General features: G+C 37.4%; 1 protein-coding gene across 9 annotated transcripts in view; it reads left to right on the top strand.

The window, feature by feature from the left end:
• LOC125696028 (sodium channel protein type 5 subunit alpha-like) overlaps window positions 1-25,206 on the top strand; it is a 43,219-nt gene that overhangs the window by 15,935 nt on the left and 2,078 nt on the right. For 7 of the 9 annotated variants that reach the window (XM_048951180.1, XM_048951185.1, XM_048951188.1 and 4 more), the window contains 17 exons: window positions 1,717-1,911; window positions 3,002-3,193; window positions 5,112-5,214; window positions 6,517-6,755; window positions 6,868-7,020; window positions 7,762-8,115; window positions 8,863-9,315; window positions 10,730-10,828; window positions 11,782-11,893; window positions 12,958-13,112; window positions 13,910-14,083; window positions 15,586-15,723; window positions 18,062-18,316; window positions 19,118-19,171; window positions 20,043-20,184; window positions 23,079-23,179; window positions 23,578-23,842. In XM_048951180.1, coding sequence (XP_048807137.1) covers window positions 1,717-1,911; window positions 3,002-3,193; window positions 5,112-5,214; window positions 6,517-6,755; window positions 6,868-7,020; window positions 7,762-8,115; window positions 8,863-9,315; window positions 10,730-10,828; window positions 11,782-11,893; window positions 12,958-13,112; window positions 13,910-14,083; window positions 15,586-15,723; window positions 18,062-18,316; window positions 19,118-19,171; window positions 20,043-20,184; window positions 23,079-23,179; window positions 23,578-23,842 — 3,184 coding nt within the window. The remainder of the gene's footprint in view (window positions 1-1,716; window positions 1,912-3,001; window positions 3,194-5,111; window positions 5,215-6,516; window positions 6,756-6,867; window positions 7,021-7,761; window positions 8,116-8,862; window positions 9,316-10,729; window positions 10,829-11,781; window positions 11,894-12,957; window positions 13,113-13,909; window positions 14,084-15,585; window positions 15,724-18,061; window positions 18,317-19,117; window positions 19,172-20,042; window positions 20,185-23,078; window positions 23,180-23,577; window positions 23,843-25,206) is intronic. The other 2 variants (XM_048951183.1, XM_048951182.1) reach the window with 2 other exon arrangements.

The following is a 25,206-nucleotide window of genomic DNA, read 5'->3' on the forward strand; positions in this document are numbered from 1 at the left end:
TTTATTTGCAACTTTTAAGTTCTGGGGTTTTGTTTGTTTGTTTTTTTACATAAACTATACAGAAATTGTATGCAGAGATCTTTCTGGATCCATTATACCTATGCAATGTCTGTGCTAGAAGAGAATTATCTTCTGCCTTGTTCTGCAGTTTACGTATGGTTCACTTTAACATCTCTTCAGCAATTTCTGTTGATTGAGATATTATTTTTTTTAATGGATACATCTGCAGATGACACCAACTTGGGTAGGACTGTTGATCTGCCTCATGGTAGGAAGGCTCAGCAAAAGAGATCTGGGTAGGCTGGATTGATGGGTTGCACTGAGACTCATGGCATTCAACAAGATCCAGTGCCAGGTTCTGCACTTTAACCACAGCAACTCCATTTTGTAATATGGGCTTGAGAAGGGTGGCTGGAGAGCTGCCAAGTGCAAAAGCATGTGGAGGTGCTGGTAAATAGCCAGCTGAACACAAGCCAGACAGTGTGTCCACATGGCCACAAGGCCATTGGCATTCTGGTTTGCATCAAAAGTAGTGCCAGCTACATCAAACTCCTACCAGCAGGAGGTGGTCATGCCTTGTACTGGGACTGGTGAGGCTGCACCTCAGGCTTTGAGCCTCTCACCACAAGGATACTGAGTTACACAAGCATTTCCAGGGAAGAGCAAGAGTTGTTGATGGGACTAGAAAGCAAAGCTTAAAAGGAGTGGCTGGGGGAACTGGCTTGTTTACTGTGAACAAAAAGGTGGCTTTATCACTCTCTACAAGTCTCTGAAAGGAGGTTGTAGCGAGGTGGGGGTTGTTCTCTTTTCTCAATGGCAAGTGATAAAGATATGAGATTACAGCCTCAAGTTGCACTAGGGCAGGTTTAAACTGGATATCAGGAAGAATTTCTTCATAAAAAGGATTGTCAAGCATAGGAATGGGCTGCTCAGAGAAGTGGTGGGTTCCCTGTCCCTGCAGGTATTTAGGATGCTTTAATGTTGCTGTTAGGGACACAGCTCAGCAGTGGACGTGTAGGATTGGGTGGATACTAGACTGCTAGATGATACTGAAGGTCTTACAAGATGATCTTCAAGGTCTTTTCCAACCTAAACAGTCATGTATTCTTACTGTCAGTTCAAGGTCATGCGGTTTTTGTTTTCTAATGTCTCAGAGCTTCATTTTTAACCATCTCTTCCAGTGCTACTTTAAAAAAAGTAAGAATAAGCACTCTAATTATTGCCTCTTATTAACTAATGATAGCATATTTTAGAATTTTTAGATAATTCTAGCTTTCTTGTTATTTTCAGTAATTTCTTCTGTAGTCACCTATAAATCTCTTTACAGCTGAAGTTGCCTTATCATAACTTAAACTCTGATCATTTGCCCAATTTGCTGAGAATTACTTCATTTAATTTTAATAAAAAAATTTTGTTCATTCTTCTTCTGAGCCATATAGAGCATCCTTATGAATGCTTGAATAGAAATACATTGTATTATCAGGTTTTTTAAGGTCTACAATTTATTTACTTGAGGCCATATGAGCTCCTGATTAGATGTATTCCTAGACCCTATGCATAACCTAGACCAGAGGTAGATCCTGCTACTGTGTCAAGAAAACAGTGCAGTATCTTGACCTCTTGCATTGTACAGGAAAATAAGTTGCTAATTTCTAATCCTACTGCAAATGTTTGTATTTTAAGACTCTGTTGTGATCTTTCCTTTTTTTCTCATAGACTATCCGTTCATCTGGGAAGAGCTACATTTTATTTTTTATAGCTGTCATCTTTTTATGCTCATTTTATCTCTTCAATCTGATATTGGCTGTAGTAACTATGGCATATGAAGAGCAGAACAAAGCTACTCTTGCTGAAACACAGGCAAAGGAAAAATTACTTCAGGATGCTAAAAAAATTCTTGAGAAAGAACAGGTTTGTAAATTGCTGTATATAATAAAGAATAAAATATATATTTTTTCTTATATCCTTGGATATAACAAACTGTCTTTTCTATCACTGCATAGTCTGACAAATGAAGTACAGGTGGAGATACATGCATCCATGAGGAAAGTTGACATTTCTTTAATTTCTTGAGATTGAGGTTGGAACTGCAGATGGATTTCAGGATTGTGTAAGAATACCCACTTTCTGAGAGCCACTGTGTTCAGCTGAGCTCTTTCTGAATGACTGCACACAGAATGTCTACCAGCTGACAAGACCAGGATAGGCAGCCTTTGCCAGGCTAGTACCATTAGTTCCATGTTCATGTAAAGGAGCATCCAGAAACTGCATTAGTTTCTTTGCTGTTGGTTTTGACACGCTACAAATTTATATTTTCCTCTTCTTCTTGGCACAGTATTGCCTAGATTCTTTAATTTCTTGGCCCATAGCAGACTTGGGATCTCGTTTTATTTTATTCCTGAGAAGTTAAGCGCCCAGCTGAAGCAAAAACACAGATTGGAAATCATTGGTAAGGTATCATTTATCCTCTGACTTTTGTGAAAGATACCTCCAATTTGCAGCTAGCAATCAGAAAAGTCAGACTTGTAAGAGGACTTACAAATTTTCCGTACCAACTATCCCATTTCATTGTTAAGACAAGAAGCATCACTGTTGTACCAAATTTCTTCTACAGAGCTGTGGATAAGCCTGTGCTATTTCTGAGTGAAATTTGAGCTTTCAAAGTTTACTTAGTAAAAATGTTTTAATATTTTAGGATGTAGTTTGAACCCTGATTCTTCTGTTATCATCGTGCTCAAGATCCGAAGTGAGAAAAGGGAGAGTAAAACAATATGCCTGAATATTCTGTATTTCACATATGGAATACAATATCTAAAGTGACAGGGACAAGCTTAAATTATGGTAGCTGAAAACTAACCCTGCTTTTATCTTTCAGTCTTAGGAATACAGAATGCAACTCAAACCCCTTTACAGTAGCTTGGTATCCAAAAGGTAATGTATGATCCTAGTCTGTTTATTTGGCTTGTATTAATAGACATACTTTTTGTTGCTTCATTTCCAGATGTTGTCTGCTGGAGAGAGTAATAAAGCCTCCCATGTTGAATCTGAAATGTCAGTTGCTGACTTAGAAAAATCACAAGAAAAAGAGATGAGGGGAGAAAAGCCTGTTTCAAGGCAAAGTTTAATTGTAGGTGATCAAAGTAACGAGGAAAGTATGCTTCGTTCACAGCCTGATCATTGCCACAAGAAGCTGGTAAGTATTCAAAATGCAGGATATATTCATTAGACTTGCATGTGATATGGCTGTTTGAAAGAAGGTCTTTCCTTACTTTCCTTCCTTTAGAGGTTTCTTAATATTATAAATATTGCAGAAAGAAACATTAGAGAAGGGACCCCTGCGATTCTGTGATTCTGTAATCCACAACTCTAAGACAGTGCCAGTTTGTTTCCTGTTATGGCAACCTAATAGCCATGCAACCTCTGCTAAAACTGAGCACTCTAAAGTACACTTTACTTTTAACTGTAAGAAAAGGCTAAAGATGCCAAAACAAAGAGAAGAAAGTGGATCAGAAGGAAAACTTCAGAGAACATCAATTCCATAAGAACTTGAAGGATTATCTTTCTAGAGCCCTTTTCTGTTTTAAATAGTGGTTTATCAGAGGGCTTCCCGTAACCAGGTGTTTAATTTGGTTAAAAGGAAAAGAACAGCTGAACAGTAAACAGCTTAGTTTTGATGGATGTTCTTAACCTTCCTAAAGGCTTATGCTCTGAGAGTTTGTGAACAGACAGGAATTTCAGAAACAAAGAAGCTTGGAAACTTCATTCAGGAAGACACATGAATTTTTAGAGGTTTCTCAATATTACATGTATTGTAGAAAGGGACATTACAGAAGGGACCAAATATTAGAGAAAGAAATGAACAGACAAGTTGCCCTAGTGACTTGGATATGATTAAAATGTTCTAATTGGGTTTTTTTTTTTTAGATTCTGAAAAAATGCAGACTGAAAAAAGGGACATTTTAGCACGCTATTGCAAATTCATTTCACATGTCTATTTTATGACTCTTCTATCAGCTAAGTTTTGCTTAGCTTTGAAGTCATTAAAATAGCAAAGAACAGAAATAAATTAGTTAATATTAAACCCCTAGGGCTAAGGATGTCAGTTTAATTCTCTTAATGATAATTTTATGGAATATGTTGTAAGAATTTTCTTATGATGAAAGTCTAAAGTGATGATATTGCATATTGCTGGTTGCATATCTTCCTCGTAAAGGAAGATACCTCAATTGTTGTGCAGAAAATGATCACTAAGACTGTGCATTGTGATCTGGTTGGTAACTCATTACTGGCTGATAGCTCTAATTCCATCCTAATGCTGGAATCTTCCTTCTTTCTGGTTTTGTCTACCTCAGAGATTGCCGCCTATTCTTTATAACCTGTTTTACAACAGTGTAGTCTTTAAAGACTGTATATGCACTGGGGGTGTGTGTACATAGTTAATGTGTCAGGAACATAACCTTTCACTGTAATGAGTATTTTGTAGGATGCAGGTGTTGGCCTGGCTGTTTCTCAGTGTATATCAGGAACACTGAGATCAGCATTCTGTAGCTTTTAGTGAAAACTGAAGTTGTCCCATTCCTAGCTTTAAGCAGTTTGATATTCTTGATAGGCTTAAAATGGATGAGGAAACCAATAATTCTGACTCACTAAATAGCTATTATTAACATTAGTTAATGTTTGTCATTGATTAGAAATAGTTCCATAACCAGTTATTTAAACTGATCTTCAGTCTTCTTTTTGTGTGTTCCTATTATCTGTCTCAAGAAAGTTTGGAATTATTCTTTTTTCCCTTGCTCTCCTGTTAAGGTTTCTTACTATATATGATTATATGCATTTTATAATGGCAAAATTATTTTTAGCAAGACTTTATTTTCAGAAGGAGACACGTGGTAGCATTTTTAATGACATATCCTTGTGTTCACATTATATTTTCTTGTTTTGTCTTATATTCCATTCCTTCATCAAGGTAAGGCTTCATTACAGTGTATATCTAAAACAAATTTTAAACAATTTAACTGTACATTTATATTATGCTGTGAATAATTTTACATTTGCAAACATTTATTCATATTCTCTTGTTGTACTGTCTTCTGTTGTCTTTCTAACCAAAGAGGCAGATCCTATTGTCTTATGAGTTGTCAATGGACTCTATTAACGATCCCTATCAGAGACAGAGGTTAATGAGTGCAGCCACTGTTATTACAGATAACATGAGTAAGTCATTAATTCTTCAGTACTTTTTTCAACTCTGATTGCGTACCTTGACTGAAGAGAGCAAAATATCACAAGCAATTGACATTGTTTAATAATGAGTAGGGGAAATTAAAATCTAAGTTTCAATGAAATTAATATTCTCAGATCACATATAATTGCAACTGTAACTTGAAATTGCCAAGCCTAAATCACACCTGATTGCTCTGCACGATACAGTCACTGGGATTTGTGGCTGAGAGGAAGGCAATGTTGTCACTGTTTTTAGTAAGGCTTTCCAGAGTATTTTTGTATCCCTGTTGGGATGTTAAGGTCAGCATGGGTGAGCAGCCAGCTGATCAGAGAACTGGCTGGATTCTTGGGCTTTGAGAGTCTGGTGGGCATGATACTTTTTACTGTGGGTTAGGTAAGCAAATAGAGTACCACAGAGTGGTATCTTAGGATCCTTTCTGTCCTACTGTTTTCATCAGTGACCTGGAGGCGGCAATAGAGGACTTGGTCTCAAAATTCACGGATGACACCAAACTGGAGGAGACTTGTTGATACAGGCAGGGCAAGGGTCCTAGGCAGACTGATGGCACAGGCCAACAAAAACCTGACAAAAATTCAGCAAGGACAGACTTCTACATAAGTGCAAGAATCTTTTGCAACAGTATAAACTGGGTGCTAGCTGATTGCCTGAGAAGCAGCTCTGCAGAACAAGCCCGTGTCCTTTTGCAGTCCTTTTGGGCAGCAAGGTGAGCATGAGTTCAGCAGGGGTGGCTAACAGCATTCTGGGCTGTATTAAATGCAGCATAGCCAGGAGACTGAGAAGAATGATTATTACCCTTAATTAAACGCTTGTTAGAGCACATACTGTACCCAGTTTTAGTTCCCTACGTTATAGGGAATACCTTGGAGAACTAACTTATGTTCAGCAGGGTGCCACTAAGACAGCTAAGGACTGGAACACTTGCTTTGGGCTGAGCTGATTCAGTATTGCAAAGAGAAGGCTTAAAGGGAAAGTTATCAGTCTTCTAGAACGTGGAACAGTGTTTTGAAAAAGATGAAAGTGGGCACTTCTCTGCTTCTGTGACCATGAGGGTACAACTGACAGAACACAATTTGTATGTTTTTCCAAATACAGCAAGTTATTTCTCCTTAGTGCAGGTATGTTCTCATCCCCCAGGATAATGGCAATATGAACGAGTGAGTACTATCACCTGTTTCTATAATCATGAAATTTTTTGCTTATGACCTTTAATACCAGTATTGGTCTTTTTCTTCATACTGTGAGATTATTTGTATGTCACTTTTATCATTTAGAGCAGCAAAATGCGAAGGCAAGATTCTCTTCAGTTTGGAAACGTCTTTTTCAGAAGTATCTGATTTGGAACTGTTGCCCATTCTGGAGAGCAGTCAAAGGGAAGGTGCAATTGATAGCTTTGGATCCACTTGTTGATCTCATAATCATGATTTGCATTATAGTGAATACTTTTTTCATGGCTCTGGAGCACCCTGGCATGTCTGTTTCTGAAAAAAGATTGATTTGCATAAGTGACAAGGTAAGTTAGGTCACTCACAGATCAAGAATGGAGTTATAGCTCCAGACTGACTGGTCAGTCTCATAAAGAGACATACATTTTCAGTCACTTTATGGTGAATTTCTTTTTCCAGGTTTTCACCGTGATTTTTGCAGCAGAAATGGTCTTGAAAATCATCGCCCTAGATCCATACTACTACTTTCAGCAAAAATGGAATATTTTTGATAGTATAGTTGTGATGATTGGCCTAATAAGCTTTCATGAAAATATGACATTTTTCAGGCTGGTAATTATGTCTGTATTCTTTTTTAGAAGTGCTTGCATTGTATAGATTTGTGAAAACACTGCAGTGGAAATACCCTCAAATTATTTTATTGTTCTCTTTGTAAGCAAATAGTAAGCTAGCATGAATGTTAAATTGGAATGAATATTAGATGCATGGCAAAGAATATATGTAATATGTTTATTATGCTGTGTATATGGGATACTACAAATGCTCTGGCAGTGCTCCTCCTTAGAGATTTGACTTAGCAGTAAGTTCACCACTTCTCTATTAGGTCCATAGAGTATTATCACTAATCAACTACATTTTAGATTTTCAGATAAGAAAATGTGTTATCTGAGCTTAAAGATAGCAAAGGTGCCTTCACTGCTTGTCTTTTCCTAGGTGCATTGTGGCTTTCCTCAAATAACATGGCTTTTCTCAAGGCTTAGATTTAGGAGCAGGCTTCCCAGTTTCTTAGATAAAGGGCTATCTCTCAGATATCTATGTATAATGTCATTTTTTAACTAATTTTTTTTTTTTTACTACACCCTTGCTGTGAATTCAGAATTATATCTGAACTTAAGTAGAAAACTTTTGGATCTCAGCAGCTAAAAACCTTTATATGGAGGGATGAGTTATGGTGGGTGGTGTTGAATTTGACAGTGAAGGCAGCGTGATAAACGCAGGGTCTGTTTGTGTGTTTGTGTTGTGCTGTTTGTGTGCTGTTCTGCCACTCATTGTTCCCTTGTGTTTTACTTGCAGCTCAGGATCTTCAAGTTGGCAAAGATGTGGCCAGCCTTAAATACTCTTATGAAAATAATTCTAAACTCAGTTGGTGCACTGGGTAACCTCACTCTGGTTTTGATTATCACTGTATTTATTTTTGCTGTAGTAGGAAAGCAGGTTTTGGGCAAATGTTACAGTGCTAACTTCTACAAAATAAGTACAACCAGGAACTTACGCTGGCATATGAAGGATTTTTGTCATTCATTCCTGGTCATATTCCGAATATTATGTGGAGAATGGATTGAAACCATGTGGGAATGTATGGAAGTGGCTGGAAAAGGGCTATGTCTTCCCATTTTCTTGCTAGTCCTGGTGATAGGAAACTTAGTGGTGAGTTTCAAGCTGTTTTCCATCCCTACTGAACCAAGTTACGTTGGCATCTTTTTCCCTTAGGTAAATGTTATCATTTGAAGAGTATTCCTGCATTTCAGTTTTCTAGATGTTAGCTTGTTTCTATGGTTTCTATTTTCAATTTTTCATTTATTTCCATGTCTTTCTTACACAAGAAGTAACCAGTAATTAAAATACACAAAATGATTCATTCTAATAAGAGCACAGACATGCAGCACTTCCCATAATTCAGTGGTAATTTGCTTTCTTCATCTTTTGTGCTGCTAAGGTCAAGCAACAGAACTGCTTTAAATGCTTACCGACTTACCCTTAAAGTATCAAAAGGCTACAGTACCCAGATTTTCTAGACTGCATGATTTAGATTCATTCTAAATTATGAGTTAGATTTTTTTCTTCCTGTTTGTCCATCTTGCATACAGCTCCCCTAGAAGCTGAAGCTTTCTGGAAAATTCTGCATCTTTGCATACCTTTTTTAGAAGCATAATACATAACTATATGCTTTGGTAAGAACACTCCATTACAGTGAGCATTCATTCTCATTCTGTTACTGACTGGAAGAAGAAATTTTTTTCGTACGCTCAATTTGATAGCAGAGCAGTTGATGAAAGAGAGATTTTTATTTATTTATTTATCTATTTGCACAAGAAGGGTTTTCTGATCTTTTTATTTACTTATTTATTTCTGTTAGAAGTAGTGGTGTCTTCAGCTTACTTTATTTCCTTCAAGGTGCTCAACCTATTCATTGCCCTGCTGCTGAGTTCTTTCAATACTGACTCCTCACCGGGACAAGAGGAAGCTGAAAAACAGAGTAAATGTGAGATTGCCATTGCACGGATTTGTAAGGGCCTGCAGTCTGTGAAACTGAGAATTTTGGATAAATGTGGCAAAACCATGGAACAAAGCAAAAAAACAACAGCCAAAAAGAAGACTTTGGGAGAAAGTTCCTTCAAAGACTTAGAGAAAAATAACTATGCTATGACAGATGTTGGAAAGGATGCAGACAACAGTTGTTTTGACACTGAATGTTATAATAACGAAGAGAGTTCCTCAGCAGAACGGAAATACAAAGGTTCTTTAAACTACCATAGTGGCCACATTCCCCTTGCAGTAGCAGAGACTTATACTGATGAAGGTGATGATGAGCAGAGTGTATACACAGAAGGAGAATACAGAAAATGGGTAAGAAGTATTAATGATAGGAAGTGTGCTGTAACTTGCATCTGCAAATACAGTCTTTAAGGCACTGTTGTAAATGTTATTTCTTCTGTCATCTCCACAGTTTTACTTTTTCTTCTTCTAGTAGCTTCAAAATGCAAGAGCTATTAAGCAATCTCAGTTATTCAGCAGGAAAAGTTGGATATCTACTTTTTCATTATTCTTCTCAGTGGTAGCTGTAAATCTGTTTATAGCTATTTTATTTCATTTTATTGTTGTCAATTGCTAAATGAAGTTTTATCAAGACAGACATTCTTATTTTTTGTCTCCTTAGCCTTATCAATGGCATTTGGATATTTTGGAAGACAGGTCTCTAGTTGTAGTGCTCGTATATTGCTTCTCAGTTGTTCAGAAGCCAAAGCAAATGCAAATAAGATCTTCACTGTAAAAACAAACAAACAAAAAACCAAACCAACGTGTTTGAGTTTTTTTGATCCCTTGTTCTCCTCTGTGATATTTTAGATTCTCTTTTGCATATCTTAATTTTATTGCAAAGGGCAGGAATAAGCTTAATCTATAGGCACTTAAGTGCAGATACCTAAATGCATATAAGTTCTCTGCAGTCTTTTGCCAAAAAGTGAACCAAAAGAAACATTGCAAGACCTTCTCAGACACTTTGCGTGAAGGTTGTACCAATACAGACTGGCTAAAGCTGTTAAAGAAGGAACTTCTTTGAAAGTTATTTGCTAAAGCAAGGTAGAAAGCATCTTAGAGTAGCTTATGATATTTGGGCTCAAAGTGCAGTAACTTAACATTATGCCATGGCAAAAATATGAAAAAGCAGATGCTGATTTCACTTAGATTGTTATACGGTCAGTGTCTAGGTGGACTTCTAGAATTCATTTCCTATATTTTTGATCACAAGAGGAGACACTGTCTTATATTTGGGCAAATTTTCAAGAAGCAGAAATTGTTGATCGCCTTAGAGTCATCTTTGACAATTTGAAATATGTTTTGGATTGCATTATGGGTTACTTTGGTTATTTTTACGTGTTATGTACTGTCTTCATTTTACATCAACAAGAGGACTGAGAGCTGTTAGGGATCACTGAGCTCTTTGGTCTCCAGCTACTGCAATGCAGCTGTAGAGATTGCAGCTGAGCCTCTACAGTGGATGCAGGAACCCATCACTGGGATAACTGTATGTCTCGAGAAATGATATACTTTCACAGTATAACCACAGGACCAATGTGTTTGAATTGAGGGGAAAAAAAAACACTTTCTACATGCCTTCAATAGGTATTATATAATTCTCTATAAAAAGACAGACATGCTTAATTTTGTGGATGCTTTACACTTTGATAAATATTTATTCCTTCAAGAACAACTCTCAGGAAGAAAAAGATGGAAAATAATTGTTTTGCATTACTTCATTTAGGAAGACAGATTGAGAGACAGAGAGCAATGCCGAAACTCAAGTCTCCTGAGTCAGATTTCTTGGACTTCAGAAACGTACAAAAATAAAGAGCAAGAAGAGGTATTTGTAACAGTTACCATCTTCTGAGTGTTCTAGGGATTAACATTTTCATTCTTATTCAGCAATAACAGGACAAGCATTTTCCAAAGTCTTAATTGTGCAGAAGGTGGTGCTTTGTGACAGTAATTTATAACAGAAATCATAGAATTGTTAAGGTTAGAAAGACCACTAAGGTCATCTAGACCGACTGTCAACCCATCAGCACCATGCCTACTAAAACATGGAGCTTTGAGTCTCATGAGCAGCCATTGCTAACTGTGTAACTAAATATATTACTTTCTACAAGTGAACAGAAATTAAGCAAGGAGCATCCTTTAAACTCAGTTGATTCACTCATCAGTTCTGTAGGTAACTGTTTGCCATCATCCTTCAGTGTAGAAATTTATTCTCTAAAACGGGTCCACTCAAATAGCTTCTCATCTAGAAGCTATAGCTTTTAGCTTAGCTAACGCAGTGTAGTTCCACGTTAATAAATATATATATACATATATATGTATGCAAAAAAAGGTGAATATTTGTAGCTTACCACCCAAAAACAAAATGGGAATTCGGTAATTCTGAATCATTACCTCCAAGCACTTTAAGATGTGCTGGTTTTAGATAAAATTCCCCGGAGTTTTATTTGGTGTAAATTACTTAATTATATAAATGTGGGTTTAAATCATTTTTGTCTACGTCAGTGAGCTGAAGTTAGTGTAGACCATCATGGCTGTCAAAAGAGACAGTCCTCCCTTTTCTTGGGTTCTTATTCCTGTACCTGTCCCCATGCCTTGCCTTTCCATGTCAGGGCACTTACTCTTTTGGCCTGATTTATGCTTGTTTTCCATAATGACTTTAATTTTCTTTATTCCTTTATTTGAAGGAGAGGGAGATTTTATTTAGTTCAAATGTGCTCTAAATGTTTTTATTAAGGGAAAAACAAATAATTTTCTTCTTTGCCTTCTTCTGTGCAGGGATTTGATGTTGGTAGCTATTCTGAAGCCAGCACTGTGGACCCAGTCACTCTTATAGACCTGTATCCCCAGCCTAAAAAAACACATTTACCTAAGGACTGTTGCACAGAAAGTAAGTATACCTTATGTATCACAGGGATACCAAATGAACTAATATTAAAAGGTATCTGTTTGAATGTTTCCAGATTGACAGATGTCATTCTCCTGAGCAGTTTGTACAAATAAAAAGTCAAATAAATATAGCCAGAGCCAGCACAGAACTGGAACAGGACAGAGATGCCTGAACACAGGCATTTAGTTCTGTATGGAATGCCTGAGAGTACCCGTGATAACTGCATAGAGCTGGCAGAAATGACACAGGCACTATAGGGTACCCCAATGGGCCTAAAATGGATCTAAACACCTGTGTTTAGGCTGTGAAATGCTGTCTTTGGAGTGTGATTCATGCTTAGGTTGTGACACCAGGCTGTAGTTGAGTGTATGTGAGTGAGGGCATTTAATAAAGCACTTCTGAAGGGGCAGATGGAGGTCAGCCAGGATATATGTCTTGACTTCTGGTATCTGAAGTGGCATTTCAGCTGTCTGAAATCTCAGTGCAGTGGGTGAATATCCACTCAGTGCATCCAATGGAATTTAAGAGACTGTCTGGTTTATCCCAGTGTGGACATCTGTATTTAATTGCCTCAGCAGCTCCTTAGACTGCGTGGACTGTCATGTTTCAATCATGTTACCTTTGAAGATGAAAGGATGTGCAAAATAGCAAGCAGAAGCTTATTGCAATGTGTGTGCAGAGCAATCAAGTGAAATAATGAATAAAAGTAATAATTTACTAAACCAGTCATAAGGTCATCTCTCTTTTAACAGCAAAAAGCATAAATGTGAGATAATAAAACCAGCAAGAGTTTTTCTACAGAGCAGTGATGCTTTTTCATATGGAATACTTGTGTGTTTGTATACACAAAGCTTTCTCTGCTTTTTTCCATGTATGAAATACATTATAAAAAGCAGTTCTGTGTGCCTACAGATGTTGTCTTTTCTTCAGCTGTAGATCCCTCCAGCCGCAGCAGGGTCATATGAGTGAAACAGCACATTCTTTGTGCACTCTTCATACACTTTTTACATTCTGTGGCACTGTATTTTCCATTAAGCTCATATGCTTTTTTTTTTTCTTTTCAGGTTGTGTCAAACGTTTTCCTTGCTGCAGCGTAGATATCACTAAGTTTCCAGGCAGCACTTGGTGGAAATTTAGAAAAACCTGCTACAAAATTGTCAAACATAGCTGGTTTGAAAAATTTATCATTTTTATAATAGTACTGAGCAGTGCAGCACTGGTAAATTTCATTCAATTTCTCAAACTTTGAATGGAGGGTTGTCAACTGGTGGTGGTGGGAATGGGTGGATAGATCACTAGAAATTGGCCATAGGAGACATGAAGTGGAGATGGAGGTAGTATGATAGAGGACTAGGGGATGAAAGGAAGTAGGAAGACATTGCCAGAGGGTTGGTGAGGAAATAATGCAGCTATTAAAGGAATTGGGAATTGATTGGCAGTATCAATAACTTACAATAAATTGGTAGAGCAGCAAATCTGTTAAAAGCAAGTGAACAAGACAATGAAGTGATCACACAATAAAGCATTTTCCAAAACCCTTACTGACAGCAAGGATTTTCAGGGGTTTTGTGAGAAATTTAAAACTTCTGGAAAGAACAGACAAGGTGTTTGTTGTGTTTTTTCATACCTGTATTACAACTCTGCAGATTGACTGAAGGTGGTGGCAGCTTTGGGAGGTTTAGGCCTGAAAGCAATTGGTTAATGTGTTTAATTTAAACTTAGCTATGAGGGATTTCAGGGTTTAAAAATTATCTACTTATTTGGGAAGCTAAGATTTTTGGTAGCCATATCAGGCACTCATCAGGTGCTTATTGAAGAAGTCTAGAACAGAAATAACCCGAAGATTTTCAACCAATCTGAAAATGATGTTTACTATTTAGATTTTTATTTCTACACATAAAAAATAAGTTGCCAATAACATAACATGAAATGGGTAGAATAAACCATACTGTGCAATTCTAAAATAATTTACTGTAAAATTACTGAACAGCCTTAAAATTAATTCTGAAATTCCAGGCATTTGAAGATATTTACCTTGACGAAAGAAAAACAGTTAAGCAGCTCCTTGAGTATGCTGATATGGTATTCACTTACATCTTTATTATGGAGATGCTTCTGAAATGGGTAGCTTATGGTTTGCACAGTTATTTCACAAATATGTGGTGTTGGCTCGACTTCATCATTGTGTGTGTAAGTATTATATTGAACTTACATTTAGAACTCTGATTTTTTTCTATATAAAGAACTATATGGAAAATTGGATTGGGATTAAACTGGATTGTAAAAGACAGTTTCAAGAAGCTGAAAAGAATTGCAAACAAATGGAACTGTAGACAAATTTAAATGGAAATTCTAGGTGATAACAAATTACTTAAAAGTGTTTTAGTGCTGTTGTTGAGGACTATCTCAGTTACATAAATCTTCTCCGTAGTAAAGAGAGAGTGCAATTAGCAATCAGAAATGAAATTGAGTTAGTTGATAGAAAAATGTGAAAGTGCTGGCAGCTCCATCATACAGAAACAGAAAAAAGTAGAGTTGCTTATTTAAAAGAGAACAAATTTAGATGAATAAATCCTGGCAGTTATAGAATCATAGAATCACAGGGTTGGAAAGGACCTACAAGATCATCTAGTCCAACTGTCCTCCTGTCACCATTACCACCCACTAAGCTACTAAGCCATATCTCGTAGCACCTCATCCGGATGCCTCTTGAACACCGCCAGGTTTGGTGACTTCACCACCTCCCTGGATGGGCCATTCCAGCTCCTGACCACTCTTTGAGTGAAGAAGTTTTTTCTTTTATCAAATCTAAATCTCCCCTGGTACAACTTCTGGCCATTTCCTTGGGTCCTGTTTGTTGTCTGGGAGAAGAGGCCAAACCTCTCTTCATCACAGCCTCCCTTCAGGCAGTTGTAGAGTGCAGTGAGGTCTCTGCTGAGCCTCCTCTTCTCCAGACTAAACAATCCCAGCCCAACTGTGAATACTCAGAAATTTCAACAGAAAAATCTAACTGTGACTGTATAAAAGAATGTAAAGCATGACTCTAGCAATTACAGATCAGCAATTTTCACAGTGAAGGTGACCAAAACAGTGGAAGAGCATGAAAATGCTCTAGACAAGAAGATAACAAATTCAGTTAGGAAGAAAGAGACAAATTATGACAGTGGGGAAAAAAATAAACCCTAACTATTGAAAGATTTTTTTCTAATGTTTTCAGCTCAGTTTCTGTCTTAAGAGGATTTAAAATCAAGACTGTCCACCTTCTGAAAGAAAATATTTTTTTTTCTATAAAGATGTGGACATGACATGAAATTACTAGATATGCTTCTGAGAATAATTATAAAGACAAGGAGAATCATTTATTTGAATACTTTCAAACCTTATATTCTGTGGAATTACCATAGTTGCATTTTTGTTGTTATACTGACCTTCTGAGGTATTACAAGAACTGATTTTGAAAGAAAAGCCGAACAGATATATGTTAATAAAAATGAAAGAATGCCATTATTTGAAAAATGTCTGAAAAAATAAAATTACATTATCTATTAGGTATAGCTGTGAGTAAATATTGTTAGCATTTGATTTACTGATCAGAGCTACAATCACCGTTGATCTGTGATTGTCTGCAAACAGAAATGGAGTAAGCTTTTGAATGCCAGTTAATAATCTCATTTTCAATTCAATAAACACAGATTTCTTGTGTTTCCTGGGGGCTAAGAAAAAATTCAGGACACAGTTCACAGTGTTCCTCTGAGAGTGCCCTGAAGTCTCTCAGGACGCTGCGAGCACTGCGGCCTCTACGAGCTTTGTCAAGATTTGAAGGGATAAAGGTATGGATATTGGGAGGGGTGTGTATGTTCTGCAGCAGGTGCATCTGAAGTTATTATGAGATAACATCTCTATCTGGGGACTTGAAATAGCATTAAGATGGTTGTCATTTCAAAAATAATTTCATATAAATATATAAATGAGAGAAGGAAATTGAATTATAGTGTGCTGATACAATGAATTATGGTGTACATCAATGAGACTACTTAAATATTTCTTCACATTTCCAAAATTTCACTACATCTGTAAAAGAAACAGACTTTATTTTTAAACTGGTACATTTCTGAAGCCCATTCCTTATTTTACTTCAGACGTGGAAAGCATTTGTCCAATTATCCCAAACAAACTGTTACACAAGGAGGATACTGTACCATGGAAGTTGTATTTTCTGTTGATCTCCATGGCCTAGGAAGTGTAATGACTACAGACCTTTCTTATTTTTTCCTTCCTCCCTCAGACAAGAAGTTAGGAACTGGAAAAAAATGATTAAATAATTCACTGCTTCAGCTGAAACTATTCACTTTTTGTAGCTCCTTTCCATAATTCCCCTTCTTTAAACTGCTGTGATTGTATCAACTTACCTTGACAGGTATCTCTGGGTAGGGTCCCTGCACTGGGTGGGTGTGACAGAGGACAATCCTTTGCATACTTAAATTGGGTGGGACTTTATTAACAGAGGAGTAGATTCTTCTTATTTAACCTTGGTCTGCATGGAGCATTTTCTATCTGGAGCATTTAAAGCCAATGGGAAGAAATAAGATATGTGATGTGATATAAATTATCTGACCTATGTTAGATTACAGAATGTGATGAGATGCTAAAGTCAGGCCCCAGGATGGCTATTGAGCAAATTCTCCTTACAAATGTGAAGGACAAGAAATCAGATGGAATCAACCGGTGTGAATTTACGAAGATTGTCTATGGCAAGATGTTTGAGGAAGGGAAAAGTTATCCATGGTCTCATATGGAGATTAAATATGGTTTGGGTAGATGAGCTAAAATGAAAATTGGCTGAACTGCTAAGTTCAGTGTGCAGAATTGAGTTGAATCCTAGATCATTATTGATGGCTCAGTCCTGGGGTCCATACTACTTAAAGCTTCATTAGCAATCTGAATAATGTAGCTGGAGAGGTGAAGGGTATAGCTTGTTCTGTCAGGGGAAGAGAAGATTAAAAGGAGGATCACGTGAGATCTAAATAGATAACCGATCTAATTGTTGTCTTTAATTACCTAAGTTACAGAAAATTGAACTAAAGTTTTCTGATAGGACTTCATCGGGAAGATGAGAAAGAATGAGTTGGCAGCGAGTGATATTCCTATTAAATAAGATAATTGTCATGCGGATGTAATCGTTTGCCTAGAAAGGTAGTGGAACCTCCATCCTGGGGAAAAAAATCAGAACGTGACTGGCTGAGACCCTGAACAACATGATCTAGGTTGGAACAGCTGACGTGTGTTCCTAGCATATTACGTACTTCTAGTGAATATTATCCAAGGCCAAGATAAAATTCTTGGAATTTTCTCATTATTCTAGCAGTGATCTATTTCCAGAGCTTCATTATGCCCCACCACAAAATGACAAAAAAGGGTGAAAAGAAATAGAAGATGTTGCCAGTAGGAATTCTGGGACTAACCATGGTCCTTCTTGTCAGCATTAATGTGGTGGGTTCCTGAATGCGAATTTTTGTTGCTTCTTGAGCCAGGTCTACCAATGTTACCAGCAGAGGCACTCAAAAGCTGGAATCTCATTTTCAGTGGTATCATTTCTGTAAGAGATCTAATGCATACCGCAGTCTTGCATTCACCTTGTACCTCAAGCAAACCTAAATGAAGGAAGAGAGCTAACAAAAAAAAATCAGTCATGTTGGAAACCTAATTGTTCTGCTTCTTGTACTGTTTGCAGTCAATTCCTAATGGTTATCACGTGAGGCCCACTTTGTTGTGGAGGTCAAGCTCGTGTTCTCTTACAAAACTTCTCCAACGTAAATGAGGATTATTTATGGCATGGTATTATATGAGGACAACCTGTTCCCCTATACCTGTCTTTAGGGTCCAGAGCCACTATAGGCTACTTTTTTTAATGTACATCTTTTACTCAAGGATAATTCTGGTTGCCATCTGTTCTGCTTCCTCAGAATGACAAGACAGATAGCACAAGATGTTAAGACAAGCTTGGTGTCAGCTGAGGGTTGGCTTTAAATATGTCATCAGCTAGTTTTTCTGTGAGTGAGAAGCTTCGTAGATACCAAAGAAAAAAGCAGATGTTTTGGGGGGAGAGGGAAGGTGTTCTACTGAATGTGACAAGTTATTCTTTCTTTTCATTCATGTTATTTGTTTAAGGTTGTTGTGAACGCCCTTTTGGGAGCTATCCCCTCGATCCTGAACGTTTTACTCGTCTGTGTTGTCTTCTGGCTCCTGTTTAACATTGTAGGAGTAAAACTACTTGGAAAAAAATTTTGGAAATGCGTGCTTGAGGCAGGAGATAACAGAAAAGTTCGCAACAAAACTGACTGTAGTAATTATGGAGGGAAATGGACAAATAGCGATGTAAACTTTGATCATGTTGGGATGGGATACTTGGCTCTTCTCCAAGTGGTAAGTTCTGTAAAAATATACTCAGCTTCACTTTCTTCAAGAAAAGAGCAGCCCAGCCACAGGACGCCACTGCACTTGTTTTTCTTGCTGCAAGAGATGATATTTTCTAGTTTAAATAAATATTTTTCATGCTTGTAAGCTGCTCAGTTCCTGATAAAGTACGCTCTTACATATGCAACTTTGTTTCATGGCTTTTTGATTTTTATTGCTGTTTTGATAAATATACCAACCCTGAAATGTTCATGGATTTAAAGCACTCATATTATCTTGAGCAAAAATTAGTTTTGTGTTGGGGAACAGAGAAATAGCTCAATGCAGTTTGTTTGTATTTCTGGTATATAAGTCATGAAGTGTCTGGATGCTAACTTACTGATCTTAGTACCACAAGAACATGATGGAAACACCTTTTGAAGTGCTTCCTCTCTCCATGTTCTAAGTGTTCCTTGCCCTGCATCCTCAAAGCCTTCTAGAATCCTCAGAAATGCTAAAACTGATGTTTGTCTTAGAATTTATTTTGTCTTTTAGGATATACTTGCTAGTTGAACATAAACTTTTACTGTTTTCCAAGAAATACAGAATTTACAAAAACCTTGATTAAAACAATTAATGGTTCACACCCATTTTTTAGAATTTGTTTCTCTTTACTAATTAAGTAGATCACTAGAACATTTTTGTAGCACACTGCTCACTTTTCTTTGACTGTAAACACATTTATGTTAGCTCTACCTCACCTTTTACTTTAATTTTAATTTTTTAATTTACTTTTAATGAGAATAAACTCAGTGATGTAATTATTTTCAGGCAACTTTTAAAGGCTGGATGGACATTATGTATGCAGCAGTGGATGCACGTGAGGTGGGTCACTTCTCACTTCTTCTCACTTCTTTCCTCCCCCCCCTTTTTTTTTTGTTTTAGACATGCAGTGTATTTTTTCAGCTTTATTTGCATTATCAAATGAGAAATACATTCAGATCAGTGCTTTACACAATGCAGTGAAACAGAAGTCTGTGGAATACCAAATACCTGGCACTTAGATGAGAGAAAATGTGTTGAAATAGAGTGATGCTGCACAAGATGTTGCATGTTTTGTACAAGTCTTTTTTAGGAACAGAGTTGAGGAGATCTTAGAGGGATTATGCCTCTGAAGCAAATTTTCCTTCATGTTTAGCAGGTATTTATGAAGGCTTGTTCCCTATGTTAGATATTCTTACTATTCCCCATTTCTGAGTGGTGTTTCTTACTCTCATTAGTACAGTATGTTTTAACTTTTACATATTTAATTTCATCTGCTATTTCCATTTTCATTCAAACACCAATCATGAAGTAGCTGCTAATTAAAAGTAAGATCCTTGCTTGAACAGTTGATCATAGCGAGTCAGCAATTTAAACTGCTGCTTGTCTGGGTAGTGTTCAAGAGGTTGGTAACTCCACCAAAATGTTTCAGCCTGAGTTGTTTTTCTGATTCAGGCATTTGCAGTATCCCTTCTGATTGGAAATTATTATTGATTACTTAAGTAATTTGCTAAAGCTAGGTTTGGCATCTTCCTTTACAAAGAGCTACAAGACAGAACAAGACTTGTTCCACATGTAAATGTTTAAATACAAAAAAAAAAAAGTGTATTCTTCCTTACAATAAAAAAATAGTTATTATAGATTGGAAATAACAAAGCTGTTATTATCTAATTTTTACTAATATTTTTTCCTTTTTTTTTTTTTTTTGTAACAGGTTGATCAACAGCCAGAATTTGAGGCATTCTTTCCTATGTATTTTTACTTTGTGATTTTCATTATTTTTGGATCTTTCTTCATGCTGAATCTCTTCATTGGAGTGGTAATCAGCAACTTTAACCAACAAAGGAAAAAGATAAGTACTGTATGAAATAATTCATGTCTCTTGTAATCCCAATTTGATTGAGTCTGTGCCAGTTTGGCATGTAGATTTATACAGTTTTCAGGTAACTACTTATAGAGATCTAAGGCTTGGTGAATAAAAGGCTTGGTGGCTTTTTATGGTGGAGTTACAGCATCAGAGGATAAAGAAAGAGAACGTGATGTAACCTACCTGGACCTGTGCAAAGCATTTGACACTGTCCTGCATGACACCCAGGTCATCAAATTGCAGAAAAATGGATCTGATGGATGGACCACTCACTGGATAAGGAATTGGGTGGATGGTTGCACTCAGAGAGTTGTGATCAACAGCTCAGTTTCCAAGTGGCGTCTGGTGACGAGTGGCATTCCTCAGGGATCAGTGTCAGGATTGGTCTTACTTAACATCTTTGTAGGTGACATGGACAGTAGGATCGAGTGAATCCTTAGCAAGTTTGCAGATGACACCAAGATGAGTGGTACAGTTGACACGCTACAGGGAAGAGGTGCTATCCAGAGGGACCTGGCACTAGGGTCAGTGCAATCTCAAGCACAGAGACAGATTGGGAAGAGAATGGCTTAAGAACAGCCCTGAGAAGAAGGATTTGGGAGTGTCACTTGATGAAAGATTTGACGTGAGCCTGCACTGTGTGCTTGCAGCCCAGAAGGCCAACCATATCCTGGGTTGCATCAAGAGAAGTGTCAAGAAGTGTGACCAGCAGGTCGAGGGATGTGATTCTGATCCTATACTCTGCTCTGAGACCCCACCTGGAGTATTGTGCCCAGTTCTGGAACCCCCAACACAAGAAGGAGATGGAGCTGTTGGAACAGGTCCAGTGGACTTCCCCTATGGGGCTGGCTGAGAGAGCTGGGGCTCTTCAGCTGGAGAAGAAGAGGCTCCAAGGAGACTTCATAGAGGCCTTCAAGTACCTGAAGAGGGCCTACAGGAAACCTGGGAGGAACTTTTTATAAGGGCATTCAGTGACAGGATGAGGGGAAATAGTTATAAACTGGAAGAGGGTAGGTTTAGACTAGATATCAGGAAGACGTTCATTACTGTGGTGGTGGTGAGAGACTGAACACGTTGCCCAGTGAGGTTGTGTCTCTTCCCTGGAAGCATTCAAGGCCAGGCTGGATGGGGCTGTGAGCAATCTTCTACAGGGAGGTGTCCCTGCCTATAGCTGGGGGGTTGAAACTAGATGATCTTAAATGCCCCTTCCAACCCAAATCATTCTATGATTGTGCTTTAAAGACTTTCTGTGGACAACAGAACAACCCTTTTTGCTGAGTGGAAACACCTAACAAACATGGTAAGGATGATTAAACCCCACAAATGCTGATGGCAGAAGTGGCAGCTGTTTTCCTGGTGAAGAAACTTGGAAAGTCCTTGTTAATCAGAACTTTTTCTAAAACTAGCTTCGTTAAAAAAATAAAAATAAAAAAAATCTAGTCTTCAGTAAATTACTCTACAAATTAATTTATTAAGTTAAAAAAAAAAAAAAAAAGAATTCTGTAGTCAGATCCAAACCCCCGGAAAAAGACGGATAACCATGTAAAGGCTTCTTAAAGCCCAGGAGGACTGCTTCCTCTCCATATTGTACTGGATTATCGAAAATTTTTATTAAGTCAGAAGCTGAAGGAAAAATCTTGAAAAACAAAGCAAGTGAAAAGCAACAGTTAGCCTTCCCTGGTAAACTTTAGCATCTGGAACCTTATTTATTATCAAGCTTATTTGTTGATTGAGTTCTGTCCCTGATTCATTTAGGAACTTAATATATCCATAATAATATGGGTAATTGAGTCCATGAATCCACTGGGGAGTCTTATAATAAAACAAGTAAGCATTTTTGTTGGCAGACTGACAGGAGGTTTGCAATTTCAAGGTACACATATGAAAGACAGTCTCCATAGGAGCAATTTCATTATTTCCATAGGCTGAATTTTTCATCATTTCCACAGGCTGACTTTTACTCCAAGCACCAAAGCACTGCTGCTTTGGGTAGAAGATAAAAAGGCACACAAGAAATTTGTTGTCTTTCTGCATCTGGTCAGAGAAAAGATATGTATGAGGGGCAACTGTCCAATTTCACGGTCATAATTCCCTTTTACAACAAAGTACCAGGCATGATCCCAGCTGACAGCAGTAATGTTAGTTAAGCAACTGATGAGCCTGAACACTTTCTGGAGTTTGATGTGGATTTAACACTTTTTTCTGAGTACATGATCTAAGTGTGTATTTTTTTTTTTTTTCATTTCTTTTCTCCTTTTGGGGGGTTTTCATTGTGATAGATTGTAATAAATGTAAATTGAATTTTCAGAGGTCTTGCTAGAGTGATTGGGAGCTTAGATGCCCTAGGAGATGTTGTTACATGCTGGTTTTACGAAATGCTAATCATTCAGTGATTCTGTGATGGCTTCTCCTGGATAATTGCTAAGTAATACAGATGGCATAGGCAGTAAATAGAACAGTACCAGAAATTTGTGGTAAAGAGAATCCCACAGAATTCAGTCCCAAAGTGCTTTATCTTCTTTGGTAACTCAGCCATGCACTTCTTCTCTGGCCTTTCCCAAAAATATAAATGAAAAGCATTTTATTGATGAGTTCTTCTGTTGTGGTTAAAATATGAAATAGGTTCCTCAGAACTTCAGAAGGGCTCTCCCAGCTGAGGAATCTAACTCAGGAATACTGATCAGAATTGATTTTCACCAAGCTCTGATCACTTTTTTCAGCACCCCTTTTCAAAGAAAAGGAGAAATACTGAAAGAGTTTCAGAATTCAGAATTTTTTTTTGTGTTATTTTTGTTGTCGTTGTTGTTTTCAACATAAACTTGCTGGTGTTTATTTAGTCAAGTGCGAAAGCTTCAAGTAACAGTATTCTTTCCCTCTACTTAGGTGGAAAAGATCTCTTTTTGACTGAGGAACAGAAAAAGTACTATAATGCCCTAAAAAAACTTGGATCCAAGAAACCTCAAAAACCCATCCCAAGACCATTGGTGAGACCATTTAAAATGGAGCATGGTGGAAAATATAAAGATGGTGTCCAGTTTAAATCGTGCAGCAGGGCATCTGGAACTAAACTTACAAGTTGGAGCCCATCATCAGCCTACAACTCTGCTTATACTAAAATGTCTGCTTCAATAATTATTCCTATGCACAGAGTTTTCCTTTTGTGTAGTTTTTTTCTAAGGAAATGTAGTTGCATGATACCTGAGAATACTTGGCCACGTACTGAGTGTTATCTTAAAATGTCCAAAGAAATCCCCTAAAATGCTTCTAGCACCATATTGTTAATTTTTTATTGTCTTAAATTCGAACCAAAAATTACTGTTTAATACTTAAGTGTTGCCTGAGTCTCAGAAGTAACATGAATCCATTCTCTCTCTCTCCACAGAATGCATTTCAAGGATTTTTCTTTGATATAGTGTCACACAAAGCATTTGACATTAGTGTGGTGACTCTCATCTGCCTAAATATGGTTGTGATGATGGCAGAAAGTGACAAGGAAGATGTCAGGGATGTTCTTAAAAGGATCAACTACTTCTTTGTGGCAGTATTTACTGGGGAATGCGTCATAAAAATAATAGCCTTGAGACATTACTTCTTCACCATTGGCTGGAACATATTTGATTTAGTTGTTGTGGTCCTTTCACTAGTTAGTAAGTATCAACTGCTGCTAGATCAGATGGTGCGTCTTAACATTCAGCCAAATTTCAAAATGAAGTAACAATTGACATATATCTGATAAATTCCAGGTCCATTTTACAAACCATACACAAATTGATTCCTTCTAAAATGTTATGTGCTGTTTTCCATTTTATTTTTTGCAGAGTATTAAAAGAATCCTTCCTTCCTTCCTTCCTTCCTTCCTTCCTTCCTTCCTTCCTTCCTTCCTTCCTTCCTTCCTTCCTTCCTTCCTTCCTTCCTTCCTTCCTTCCTTCCTTCCTTCCTTCCGTCCTTCCTTCCTTCCTTCCTTCCTTCCTTCCGTCCTTCCGTCCTTCCGTCCTTCCGTCCTTCCGTCCTTCCGTCCTTCCGTCCTTCCTTCCTTCCGTCCTTCCTTCCTTCCGTCCTTCTTTTGCGAATATGAGTTTTATTGAGTAATTACCAGAATAGCATTTTAATGAAGCAGCATCTTTTCTAAGCTGTGGTACTTACGTTGTGGTAGTCTCAATGTTTTTCTACTTTTGATTTGTAAGTAATCCAAGTAGCCATCATTTTCTCAGTAAAAGTAATTTGGGGTTAAATTTCATTTGTATGAAAAATGGGAGACTTTTATTTCCAGGACTTTCCTTTGAGAAGCCAGATCGTGAGAGCTGGTGAGGAAAGCTTAGGAAAATTGAATAGCTTAACACCATTCTTTGTCTTCATGACTGTGTGTGGCTGTGGAAACTCTTCTCATAATCTTTGCGCAAAGACAGTGTAGTAAAGAAAAACTGGTCTGAAAAACTGTTTTCTGTTTCATCCCTATTCACGGAAGCTATTCCATGAAATCCAAAGGACTGCTGGTTCTTAGGTCGTCTGTTTGTAATCATACTTTGCTACTGCTGAAGGCAACGGTAGGATCATTGGAATGAATTGTGATGGAGGATTAATAGTGATAGCAGTTTTATTTTCTTTTTCTCTGGTCTCTCATCCAAATACCAAGCATTATAGTCAATTTCAGCTTTTAACATCTGGCTCATGCCAGCAGGAGCAGTTGGACAGCAGCTAGGGGATGAGCCTCACAGCACAGAAGCCAAATGATTTGTAAAGGGTTTTTTAACAATACTACCATGCTTCATCCCCTGAGTTACAGAAATTTGCGAGAATGCATTTTTCACATTAAACAGAAACTTAATTCTGCAATATTTCAATGTATTACAAATTGTTTTGCTTTTCCTAACCTCTTTCATAAGCCATTGCAATACTGGTGATAATCTTTTTACTTGAAAGCGATGTCATATGAAGTGATGAAGTTGATGACTTACCTCACCCAAAGCATGGAATGTAACAAAATGACCGTAAATGCAGAATGCCCTTGATA

Source organism: Lagopus muta, chromosome 7 (assembly GCF_023343835.1).
Source record: "Lagopus muta isolate bLagMut1 chromosome 7, bLagMut1 primary, whole genome shotgun sequence".
NCBI lineage: Eukaryota > Metazoa > Chordata > Aves > Galliformes > Phasianidae > Lagopus > Lagopus muta.